The sequence below is a fragment of the Ctenopharyngodon idella genome, chromosome 6 (assembly GCF_019924925.1).
Source record: "Ctenopharyngodon idella isolate HZGC_01 chromosome 6, HZGC01, whole genome shotgun sequence".
NCBI classification, from domain to species: domain Eukaryota; kingdom Metazoa; phylum Chordata; class Actinopteri; order Cypriniformes; family Xenocyprididae; genus Ctenopharyngodon; species Ctenopharyngodon idella.
Genome location: NC_067225.1, coordinates 7545055 through 7557896, shown reverse-complemented (window position 1 = coordinate 7557896; position 12842 = coordinate 7545055). Strand labels below are relative to the sequence as shown.

The 12842-nt window shown below is 37.6% G+C and overlaps 1 protein-coding gene across 1 annotated transcript in view; it reads left to right on the top strand.

Annotated features, from left to right (window-relative positions):
- tmeff2b (transmembrane protein with EGF-like and two follistatin-like domains 2b) overlaps positions 1-12624 on the top strand; it is a 79348-nt gene extending 66724 nt beyond the window's left edge. Inside the window, exons 7-9 of the mRNA XM_051897166.1 lie at positions 756-879; positions 1522-1680; positions 11984-12624. Coding sequence (XP_051753126.1) covers positions 756-879; positions 1522-1680; positions 11984-12080 — 380 coding nt within the window. The 3' untranslated portion in view covers positions 12081-12624. The remainder of the gene's footprint in view (positions 1-755; positions 880-1521; positions 1681-11983) is intronic.
- Positions 12625-12842: the final 218 nt, after the last annotated feature.

Here is a 12842-nt window from a genome sequence, read left to right as displayed (position 1 = left end):
TTGATTGATTGACTGATTGATTTGCTAAATATGCAACTCTTTATAAAACTAAAATTGTAATCCTTTTAAATGAGTTAATTTTAGTTGGAGATGGTAAGGAAAAGCAGTCAGCAACCAGCCATACATGTCAATCAGCATACATGGGAACTCCTTCAATACAATGGGCTGTTATATTATTATATGTACATTATTTAAAATATACTTATTACATATTATATAACTATATATCTATATCTATATATCTATATATATATATATATATATATATATATATATATATATATATATATATATCTATATATATATATATATATATATATATATATATGTATTATTTAAACATCAAAAATGTGTAATTGTGCAAATTTGAAAATAAAGTGAACCTTCTGAATTCTTAATTTTAAACAAAGAGCTTTTTCTCAAAAACAAAATCAAATGTGTGACTTTAACAAGCTTTTGTCATTGCTAGAATACAATCCAAGACAAGTCACTTGCCAATTGTCTGGTAAACTGCAAAAAAATAGCTTGATTTGGCTGGTGGTGGGTGTCAATTTGTCACCGTGCAAACCACTCATCATGTTTGCAACGGTTCTGTGGATCTTTTTATGTTATGACAATTTTTACGCCACTTTCATGATCTCATCAAGGCCACCACGAACCAGCCCTTCACAACCTGACTACATAAACATGGTTGCAGAACTACAACAGTCTTCTTGTCTCTCTCTTTATCTCTCTCTTTTTCTGGGTGTGTTTAGAGGAGAAAGACCAGGTGAGTGAGGTACCGTGGGGTCTTTATATCCCGTGTCCGGAGCGTTACAAGAACTACTGTGTCCATGGAGAATGCGAGTATCCTAGCAACCTCTCGCCCCCCACCTGCAGGTAACCACACCACACGACACATACAGCATATGAAACTCTTCCTTCTCCCTCACCCACACACCCACAGACTCTTTAAAGGACAGTGTGAGATTGATTTTGGAGAAGCGATGAAAAGACAAAAGCAGGGGAGAAAACGAGGAATGAGAGAAGATGTGAAAAGAAAAGATGTGAAGGAAAAAGTGTGAAGGAAGGAGAAAAAGAGAACAGATATTGTGTATGCGCCTGAAAGATGACTCATTCCTACCAGCTGTGTGTGTGTGTGTGTGTGCCGGCTGGCAGGTGTCCCTTTAACCGCCTCCTCTGAGAGGTCGAGGCTCTAATTAAACAAGACTATGTTTTTCCCAGTGTGCACCAGTTCCCTGCTGCACAGTCACTCCCACACACACACACACTTCCACTGCTTTTTTGCACCTATAAACACCGAATGCCTAGTAATTATCCACAAACAGAAGCATCAACATCCTACTGCCATGTGATTATACACACGCTCTTTCACTGCCTTCTATCATCACATCGACACACATGCGACCCGATGTCATGGGGTCTGCTGAAATAGTCTACTGATTATGCCTATCTTCTCTTTGCTTTAAACTCTAACATCATTTTATCTTGTGTGTGTGTGTGTGTGTGTGTGTTTTCCAGTTGTCATTCGGGCTTCATTGGGCCACAATGTGACAGGAAGGACTATAATGTGATGTACGTAGTACCTGGCTCGGGAAAACTGCGTTACGTTCTGATCGCATCCATCATTGGAGCTCTGCAGGTGGCCATTATCTGCCTTGTAGTGCTTTGCATCACACGGTGAGATTAAACACACAAAGTTTTCTCTAAACACTCAAACTTCACAAATGCACGGTCATGTTTTTCTCATGTTGGTCTTATGCAGCTGGAAAAAAATTAAAACAGTTATGGAGAATAAAGGTGTGGTCACACTGCACTTTTCTTCCCATTGACTTCCATTCATACATATGCGTCAGAACGGAAATGCAAGCTTGTGGGAAAAGTTTCGCATTTCACTGCGTTTCAAAGTTCAAGTTTGGTGAACTCTGACCTTCGAATTCGCATCACCTGAAGACGTGCGACCTAGAGTTGTCAAACGTACCGACTTTGGTACCAAAGAATTTGACGCTTTAAGCACTATTGAGCAGGTTCGTAAACACCTTTGATTGTGTTCACACGCTCATCGGATATGTCTGTGATTGACTTTAATGATCAACGCTTCAAAAACATGTTTTAAATAGTCATCAATGACATTCTTCACGAACGCTTACACAGATACACATGGTAGAGTTTGAAAGCAGGCGTCACGGACCCGTCCGCTTATAGACGCCTGCTTTCAAACGCTCCCGCTTTCAAAACGCTTTCAAATTCAAACACTTCCGTGCGTTGATCGTTGTAGCCAATCACAGACATATCTGATGAGCGCGTGAACACAATGGCCAATCAGAGGTGTTTACGAATCCGCCCAACAGTGCTCAAAGCGTCACATTTTTATAATTTCAGTACCGACTTGGTACCGAAGTCAGTACTTTTGACAACTCGAGTGTGACCAGTAGAAGATCGATTTGTCACGGCATGACCTCTTGGCTGAATTAAAAGAATGATTTTTTTTTGCAGTAAAGTCGAGTAGGTTGTATATTCATTTTGCATGTATTACTATGTGTTATATGTTGAATTCACATTTATAAAAAAAAAAAAAAAAAAAAAAAAAGACGCTGTAGACCGTGACATCATATCACGACCGTTGCATCCAATGAAATTTCGCACGTTCAAAGTCTAGTGTGACCACGGCTTAAGTCAGGAATGACAGGATTTCGACTGGAGTCCATCCACATGTGCATTTTTTTTGTGTGGAACTGAAGCTGTAAAAAATTGTGTGTGAAAATATGCAGCAACGGTTATTTCACAAGAGTATTAATTAAACATTTCACAAGAGTGTTAATTAAACTAAACAGCACAGAGATTTCAGTTCCTAGGAAGCACAATGTGGAAGGCCAAAAAGGTCACACTTAATGATTTTTTGTCTTTGATTTTGTGATCTTCATAAAACAAGTTATTTTGAGTTTCCAATTTTTTTTTTTTTTTTTTTTTGAGAAAACAGAAAAATAACACAAATTTTTGGGCTCTACATAACAATGTTATTATATTTATTAATTACCTATTTATATTTCATTCTGTATAAATCCTATCTAAATAGGAAAATAAATAAATAAATAAATAAAGTTTATAATAATAAATACAGTTGCTATGTATATCTGTATTCTCCTATAAAAATGAAATTCTTTGAGGTCGATTGGACAACAATAGATATAATCTGTCCTTGTATGGAAAACTACCATTCAAAAGTTTGGGGTTAGCCTTCTTTCGCATTGTTTTTTGAAAGAAATTAACACTTTTATTTCGAAATTATGCATTTCTGAAGGATCATGAGACCAGGGGCGTCGCTAGGCCCTTTTTCACACTTTGCTCCTCCCTGTCTTTAGTCAGCGTTATTCAGCGTGTTATTTAGTCCGCACTCCACAGCGCCAGCATCAGAAGCAGATGACAAGGTGTGTGCATTTATCGATAGATTGTTATGATATCTGCATCTGTGCAGGTCTTTGTCATAAATGCAGTTACATAATGGGATGCGGGAGCAATACAAAACGGTTTGTCGCTGCGTTCACCCCTCATATAGTTGTTTTCCTCCAGCGAAAATGGAACCTGATACTTTCCAAAATGTTATTTTCATTTGAAAATTTAATTTTTTACAATAAAACGTACTATTGTGGATGTGGCATTAGATTAACATCATGGAAAGAAATGATTAAAGACACAATCAATCACACTGTAGAAATGGTTTGTAAAGTAAGTAACCTAACCTGGTTGCCTTACAATTTTGAGTTCATTTAAATTAAAAATTTTAGGTGATACAAAGAAAGAGATTAGTTTATTCAACAGAAACTCAAAATATTGTTTTCTGAACAACATTTGTGAATCTAAGCTGATTTGACAACAGATTTGTGAATAGTTATGATAAAACATGAAAATTCTTTACAGTGCCGTGACAGACAGCACTCAGTCAGTGCACTCATTTAAACTGCTTATCAGAATGAATGACAGAGAAACATGTGGAGTTATTTCGTTCAACTAAATAATGAGCTGGTTGTGACACATTTATTAGCCTTAGAGTAAAGGAATTCGTGGTTTTTAATGTAACTTTGAATTATAGAAGTGGCAAATTGAGAAATTCATGTGCTGTTATTTTTTTTCTTAAATTGAAAATTAAAAAGAAATGGTTTAATATAGGGCAGATTAAACATACTGCAATCTAGACAATTACAGTAATATAGGGTTTGTCTATTTTCTAAATTAATATTAAAGGATTAGTTCACTTTCAAATGAAAATTAGCCCAAGCTTTACTCACCCTCAAGCCATCCTAGCTGAATATGACTTCCTTCTTTGTGATGAGCACAATTGAAGATATATTAATAAATATCCTGACGCATCTGAGCTTTATAATGGCAGTGAGCAATACCAATGAGTATGAGCTTAAGAAAGTGCCTCCATTCACATCCATCCATCATAAATGTGTACTCAACATGGCTCCGGAGGGTTAATAAAGGCCTTCTGAAGTGAAATCGATGTGTTTGTGTAAAAAAAAAAAATCCATATTTAACAAGTTATGAAGTAAAACATCTAGCTTCTGCCAGACCGTCTTCCGTATTCAAGTTACGAAAAAAACGGAACTGGCGTTGCGTCAGTTGTGCTTTCTTCCTAAGTTCAATACAGAAGGTGGTCTGGTGTAAGCTATATATTTTACTTCATAACTTGTTAATTATGGATATTTTTTTACACAAATGCATCGCTTCACTTCAGAAGGCCTTTATTAACCCCCTAGAGCCGTGTGGATGGAAGTGGATAGAGGCACTTTCTTCAGCTCATACTCATACCCCTGTTCACTGCCATTATAAAGCTCGGATGCATCAGGATATTTATTAATATATCTCCGATTGCGTTCATCAGAAAGAAGAAAGTCATATACACCTAGGATGGCTTAAGAGTGAGTAAAGCTTGGGGTAATTTTCATTTGAAAGTGAAATAATCCTTTAAAGGTGCCATAGAATTGAAAATTGAATTTATCTTGGCATAGTTGAATAATAAGAGTTCTGTACAGGGAAATGACATACAGTGAGCCTCAAACACCATTGTTTCCTCCTTATGTAAATCTCGTTCGTGCAAAAGACCACTGAAAAACAGGCGAATCTCAACATAACACCGACTGTGACGCAACAGTCGGGAACATTAATATGTACGCCCCAAAAATTTGCATATGCCAGCCCATGTTCTAGGCAGTATTAACGTCGTGGAGCTGCACAGCCGAATCATCAGACGTTCTGCAGGTATTGTAAATAGCGAAAATGGCAGATGGATCAATAATAACTGTTCATGATCCATGATATCATGATATATTTAGTGATATTTGTAAATTGTCTTTCTAAATGTTCCATTAGCATGTTGCTAACGTACTGTTAAATGTGGTTAAAGTTACCATTGTTTCTTACTGTATTTACGGAGACCATGTCGCTATTTTCATTTTAACTTGAAAATGCGTGTAGTCTGTATAATTCATAAATGCATCTTCATTCTTTATAAATCTCTCCAACAGTGTGTAACGTTAGCTTTAGCCCCGTTAGCCGTGAAGCATACTATCAAACTCATTCAGAATCGAATGTAAACATCCACAAAATGCATGCCATACTTACATGATCTGATATGCTGCATCACAAACAGTTTGTAATGGTCCATTTTGAGAGTTATATTTGCTGTGTGAACTTATTGTATTGTCTATGTAATGTATTATAGAGTCGCGAACTTGGGGGCGGGGAGCACGAGCATTTAAAGGTGTACACACACAAATCAGAGCATGTTTAATTCCACCCCAAAATAGGCAGTTAAAACATGGTATAATAAAAAAATCTATAGGGTATTTTGAGCTGAAACTTCACAGACACATTATATATTACTTATATTACATCTTGTGAAATGGAGATTCTAGGGCACCTTTAATGAATATGATCTGGTTAGTTAAAATGATTTGAAATAAAATAACTATTCAGTTGACTTGAATAGGTAGTGTAGATCCTATTGTATGTATTGTTCCTGCCTACCCTAATATAGAAACAATATATTATTACTTTTTTTTTTTTTTATCATTCCCTCATTGGTGGGCTGAACCCCCCTAATATTAAAATCCTAGAATTGCCCCTTGCGTGTGACACTGAAGACTGGAGCAATGATGCTGAAAATTCAGCTTTGCATCAAAAATAAATTGCATTTTATAACATATCACTTGGTGAGCATAAGAGCCTTTCAAAAACAATAAAGTTATCTTACCAACCCCAGTCTATTGAATAGTAATATTCATACTTCAACGATGTTTATTGTAGTATATAATACACAGGGGCCACAAACAGAAAAGTATTTGCTCACTTGTTAAACTTAAGTGTCCAAATACTTTTGGGGTCACTGTATGTTATGTATTAACTACATTTACACAGAAAAACACACACATAAAGAGATGCTATTACAGCTTTGCTGATTATAATGGGATTGGAGTGTTCTAGTATTGTCGCATTGCACAGTGCCTGTGTATAATTTATTCAAAATTCAACATCTTTGTTTTTCCTGCTGATGAGAAGGACAGTGTGATTTTCCTGATTGTCTGATTGATTCAGTAACAGTTCTCAGCTTGATCTAGATGTGAAGCCTACAATAAATAAATAACATGGCATCCAGTTGCCTAACACAAAGTAAGTCTATAAATGTAAACCATGGAAATCAGAATAACTGATTGGAATATCCAGAGAAATAATCAACAATTATGATTGATCATGAAACCTGACATACACGTGCACAGTCATGAACAGACATGAAGTGAAAGATGCTGGGGTCTCAGGTTGATCGGGAGTGCACAGTGTACTCCGCAGTGCCCTCCTTCACCTTACAGCCCGCAACCGGTTTCTATAGCAACACACTTTCTAACTGCAGCAGTGACTTAGGACGTCTTTCTCTTATCTGTCTCCTCTTGCTTTCTCGCTCTTTAATTTTCTCAAGTCCTGTCTTTCAGTCTTTCTCTCTCTGTCTTTCCATCTAGCTAATCAAAGATGCTCAGACTGAAGCATGTTTAATCAAACACACTCCTGCAAGGACGCAGAGCTGCCGTAGTGATTAGGTGATTGTAATGATTCTCTGACGCCGCATTACATGCAGAGAGTGAGGGCTACGGGAAGGTAGCAAAAGTAATGGTTCAAAGAGATTGTAATAGAGTGAAAACACAAAGAGCGAGGAAGGAAAATCAAGCACCCTCTGATGAGCGATCATTCAGACTCTTTGACCTTTGAAAAGTTTACAACCCACAGTACACCTGGTCTGTTTTTCCTCTGCTGTGCCTCCACCTGTAAGCAGGCTTTCTGAGGACTCTAATGTGTTATGGTTGTGTTTTGTTTGTTGCTTTGTCCCGTAACGAGGCTCCCAGGGACGAGTGGGGCAGTGGAATGGACCGTGATGCCATAATGGCTCTGTTGCCCTCAGTGTTTCCTCCCCAGGGAGAAATTGCCACCTCGTTTTCGTATAATCAGCACAAATGGTCTTTGACTACAATCCATTTAATATAACTCTCCAAAAGTAGCCCTGTAGGATTCTAAAGCAGAGGGTTTATTGATTAAAGTGAAAGATTTGCCGAACAGACAACAATGCAGCAAAAGTGTTTCGCAGGGATTTAATGTTTAGCTATTTTTTAATGTTTAACTTTTGCCCAGTAGCGAACCGTGACTCTTGAATCTTGGCCTTCTCACCCCCTTCCCTTGGCAGAAAAATGTAAACTCAAGACTATAGGGACAACTGGCCGGGTTGCAAAATGTATGACCAAAGCAAATTAACAACAGACACTTCCACATCACCATAGACAGAGAACAGCGATCATGGCATTTTGGAACGCACCAAAGAAGAAGAAAATAGTATGCGCACATCCCAGCACAACTTAGAGCAGGTGCTCGATCATCAGAACCACTTGAATGTCAACAAACAAAAATCAGCACACTGCCACTGCTGCTCTCAAAATGTATTAAAAAGACAAAGTTTCGACCAAAAAGGTCTTCGTCAGGTCAGACAAACAGTAAATAATCAAAAGATGACAATTTCTTATCATTTTATCAACATGGTCAATCATACCTGATACAAGTCATCAAACTGATAACCCAATAACCCACTCAACACAAGTAACAAATAGAATCAAATATATACAAAAAAAAAAAAAAAAAAAAAGGTTTCAAATCAAATTCCAAATTTAAACCTTTTGGAGAAAGAGTATTTAATGTGTAAATATAAAAAGCTTCCCTCTGTAATAAGATTTTATTGATATCACCACCCCTTCTAGGTACTTTTTATTTGTTCAATGCCTAAATAGCGAAGAGTCGACAAGTTATGTTTGAAAGTGTCAAAATGCACAGCAATGGGATTTTTTTGGTCCTTCAACCATATATTACTTCTGTGTTCGGCTATACGCGTTTTTAAACAACGCTTTGTTTTATATATAAGCCAAACCACAGGGGCATTTGATCATATAAATTACATTTTTGGTGTTACACGAAATTATGGAACCCACCACCACAAACAAGCACAATTTATAATAAATAATATCATTAGACTGGCACAGCGACCTATTAAATGTATTTAAATTATGGTTTATTTGGGAAAAATGTAACTATTATGCAGAATTACATAAAATGTGGTTACGTAATGGTCGCTGAGTTGGTAAATTTACAGATTGGGCAGAAATTCTGCAAAATGACTGTTTTAACTGTTTTATCTGCATAACCCAAACAGCAAACAATTCCAGCAGTAAAGCTTTCGCTTCTCAGTTGATGCTGTCATCCAGGGGTATCGCTTGTAATTGCTGGGGTTGAAATGCTTTCAGAAGCTTTGGATTTCTGCACCAAATTAACACTTTCCCCACCATTGACGGAATTTTCACTGCTATAAGGAAACATGCAGTAGGGGGCGCTATTACTTACCTCTGAAACAGTAGAGAATCTCCAGATCAAAACAAAGACAAAAGGAGCAGAAACTATTTTATATTGTTGCGGTATGTTCTTACGAGTCAGCCTGCATTACTTTTTTTCTGAAAAAATATTACTTATCGGTGTTGGGGAAAGCTCATTTTAAAAGTAATGGATTACAAAATTGCATTACTCCCTAAAAAGTAACTAATTGCATTACTTTTTATGGAAAGTAACTAATTGTGTTTACATTAATTTACTTTTACATTACTTTTTCTTACCTAGACTGGGCTTGCTTGTATTTTTAATAACAAAAAACCCTGCAAAAGTTCTATTTTTGGCAACTGTAAAGGCCCTTTCATGCTAAAGGTGAAATGAATAAGCCTCAGGCTGAAGGAAGTGCCTCTGCCTCTGCACTTACTTCCGATTTCTCTCAACATGGGCACAGGAGCGGTGTCAATGAATAAATGAGAAAAGTATTAAGTAACTTGCATTACTTATTTGAAAAAGTAACCTCAGATATTTGTTGCAAATTTAAAAGTGGTGTTACTTTACTAGTTACTTGAAAATTTTTTTACGTAATTTGATTATGTAATCTGATTACTTGTAATGTGTAACCCCCAACACTGCTTGTTATAGAATTTATATTCGGGTCAGTGGGCATAATTAAAAGCATTAATTTTTCAACAGGTTGTTTTTGTATAATTAATTGTTCTACATTTAGGCATTAAATTAACAGCTCTAATCATAATGTATAAAATGGTCAGAAAAAGGGAGGCGGAGAGTGAGAGACGAATAGAGATCAGATACCGACAGACAGGCACTCGCTGTGGTTTAAATTGTCTCATTAACAGCTTCTCTCTCTTCCCTAGCAGCTCGGCAGGGGAAACCTTCCACCACAGGGAATCTTTATTATATTTTCCTCGTCGCTTTATTAAATGTCATGTTTTGCATAGGGCAGAGTGCGCCCCTGGCTCTTAAATCGGCTCGGAGGCAGCAGGGTACGCGGGGGACACTGATTCCTGACCAGACCAAAGCTGTTCCTGTTTTAATTAGTTCTATCCTCTCGCTCGCAAACATTAGGTTTTACACAGTGAAGAGAACCTTTAACTCACTGGCTGTACGGGTTGAGGAAACTAATCACCTACCAAGTCTTAAAGCATTACATTCACAGCCTAAAATTAACTTTTTGCCACACTAATCAATGGCGGCTAAATTGAAAAAATTAATGGCCATACATATTTCTTAGCAGCCATGAAACTGCATTATTGTAATTAAAATGTAGTTCCTTATACATATATATATATATATATATATATATATATATATATATATATCACACACACACACACCCCCGATTCCAAAAAAGTTGGGACACTGTACAAATTGTGAATTGTGAAAAAAGGAATGCAATAATTTACAAATCTCATAAACTTATATTTTATTCACAATAGAATATAGATAACATATCAAATGTTGAAAGTGATACATTTTTGAAATGTCATGCCAAATATTGGCTCATTTTGGATTTCATGACAGCTACACATTCCAAAAAAGTTGGGACAGGTAGCAATAAGAGGCCGGAAAAGTTAAATGTACATATAAGGAACAGCTGGAGGACCAATTTGCAACTTATTAGGTCAATTGGCAACATGATTGGGTATAAAAAGAGCCTCTCAGAGTGGCAGTGTCTCTCAGAAGTCAAGATGGGCAGAGGATCACCAATTCCCCCAATGCTGCGGTGAAAAATAGTGGAGCAATATCAGAAAGGAGTTTCTCAGAGAAAAATTGAAAAGAGTTTGAAGTTATCATCATCTACAGTGCATAATATCATCCAAAGATTCAGAGAATCTGGAACAATCTCTGTGCGTAAGGTTCAAGGCCGGAAAACCATACTGGATGCCTGTGATCTTCGCGCCCTTAGACGGCACTGCATCACATACAGGAATGCTACTGTAATGGAAATCACAACATGGGCTCAGGAATACTTCCAGAAAACATTGTCGGTGAACACAATCCACCGTGCCATTCGCTGTTGCCGGCTAAGACTCTATAGGTCAAAAAAGAAGCCATATGTAAACATGATCCAGAAACACAGGCATTTTCTCTGGGCCAAGGCTCATTTAAAATGGACTGTGGCAAAGTGGAAAACTGCTCTGTGGTCAGACGAATCAAAATTTGAAGTTCTTTTTGGAAAACTGGGACGCCATGTCATCTGGACTAAAGAGGACAAGGACAACCCAAGTTGTTATCAGCGCTCAGTTCAGAAGCCTGCATCTCTGATGGTATGGGGTTGCATGAGTGCGTGTGGCATGGGCAGCTTACACATCTGGAAAGGCACCATCAATGCTGAAAGGTATATCCAAGTTCTAGAACAACATATGCTCCCATCCAGACGTCATCTCTTTCAGGAAAGACCTTGCATTTTCCAACATGACAATGCCAGACCACATACTGCATCAATTACAACATCATGGCTGCGTAGAAGAAGGATCCGGGTACTGAAATGGCCAGACTGCAGTCCAGATCTTTCACCCATAGAAAACATTTGGCGCATCATAAGAGGAAGATGCGACAAAGAAGACCTAAGACAGTTGAGCAACTAGAAGCCTGTATTAGACAAGAATGGGACAACATTCCTATTCCTAAACTTGAGCAACTTGTCTCCTCAGTCCCCAGACGTTTGCAGACTGTTATAAAAAGAAGAGGGGATGCCACACAGTGGTAAACATGGCCTTGTCCCAACTTTTTTGAGATGTGTTGATGCCATGAAATTTAAAATCAATTTATTTTTCCCTTAAAATTATACATTTTCTCAGTTTAAACATTTGATATGTCATCTATGTTGTATTCTGAATAAAATATTGAAATTTGAAACTTCCACATCATTGCATTCCTTTTTTATTCACAATTTGTACAGTGTCCCAACTTTTTTGGAATCGGGTTTGTATAATTATATATATATATATATATATATATATATATATATATATATAAGCACTTCTCATTACAAGTTTGGGAAGATGGTTTGGATTATAAAACTTTCTTTCTTGTGTGTTTACAGAAGGTGTCCACGTGGGAATCGGATAGCACGGCAGAAACAAAACGTTCCACACTTCAACTCCGAAAACACCCTGCGGGCCTCCACCAGACTCATCTGACGAACCCTTAAACTTACAGTGACATGTGCTAAAGACAGCAGAGAAAGGCCCCAGGGAATTGTGGGAACACACACACCCCTCCAGACAGGTGTGTAAGAACTGAGGCGGGACTCCTGGCATTGTGCAAACCTTCTTGTCTCTTGATTCCCATGGGACGCAAACAGGGGATGGGCCTCATGGGATTTTTCCACCTGGCCTGCAGGCTTGAGTAAGGCTGAGTGGGAAAGAGAACAGGCAGTCAGCTTCGTCAGAGCGTACAGCCAAAAACACCCCTTCCCTGGGGTTGCAACAGTCTGGAAAAGAGGAGTGCGCGTGGATGGATGGATGGATGGATGGATGGATGAATGGATGACGGATGGATGACTGGAGTGGTGTGCCACATGTTGCCTTGTATTTGTTGTCTACGACACCATCGAAAAAAATGAGCCCACCAAGGCTCTCTTTGATTATGTATTATATATTTCCAATAGGTTAACATACTTGTGATGTTCTTTTTCTTCGTTTTTATTCGCTGTAATGTAAATAAATAATTTATATCATGTGATTTGATGCATCTTGTATGACTGACCTCCACAATGCAAAAAAAAAATCAAGTACAATAAGGTTTCATTTGGTAAGACAACATGACAAGTTATAACCGTAATTAAACTAAACTATACGTGTTCTATCTTCATGCAGCATAAATTCTCTGGCTCTGTAGGATCTTACAACAGTTCCCACACGAGCGGTTATCATGACAGAATATGCTAATCAATGACTTTA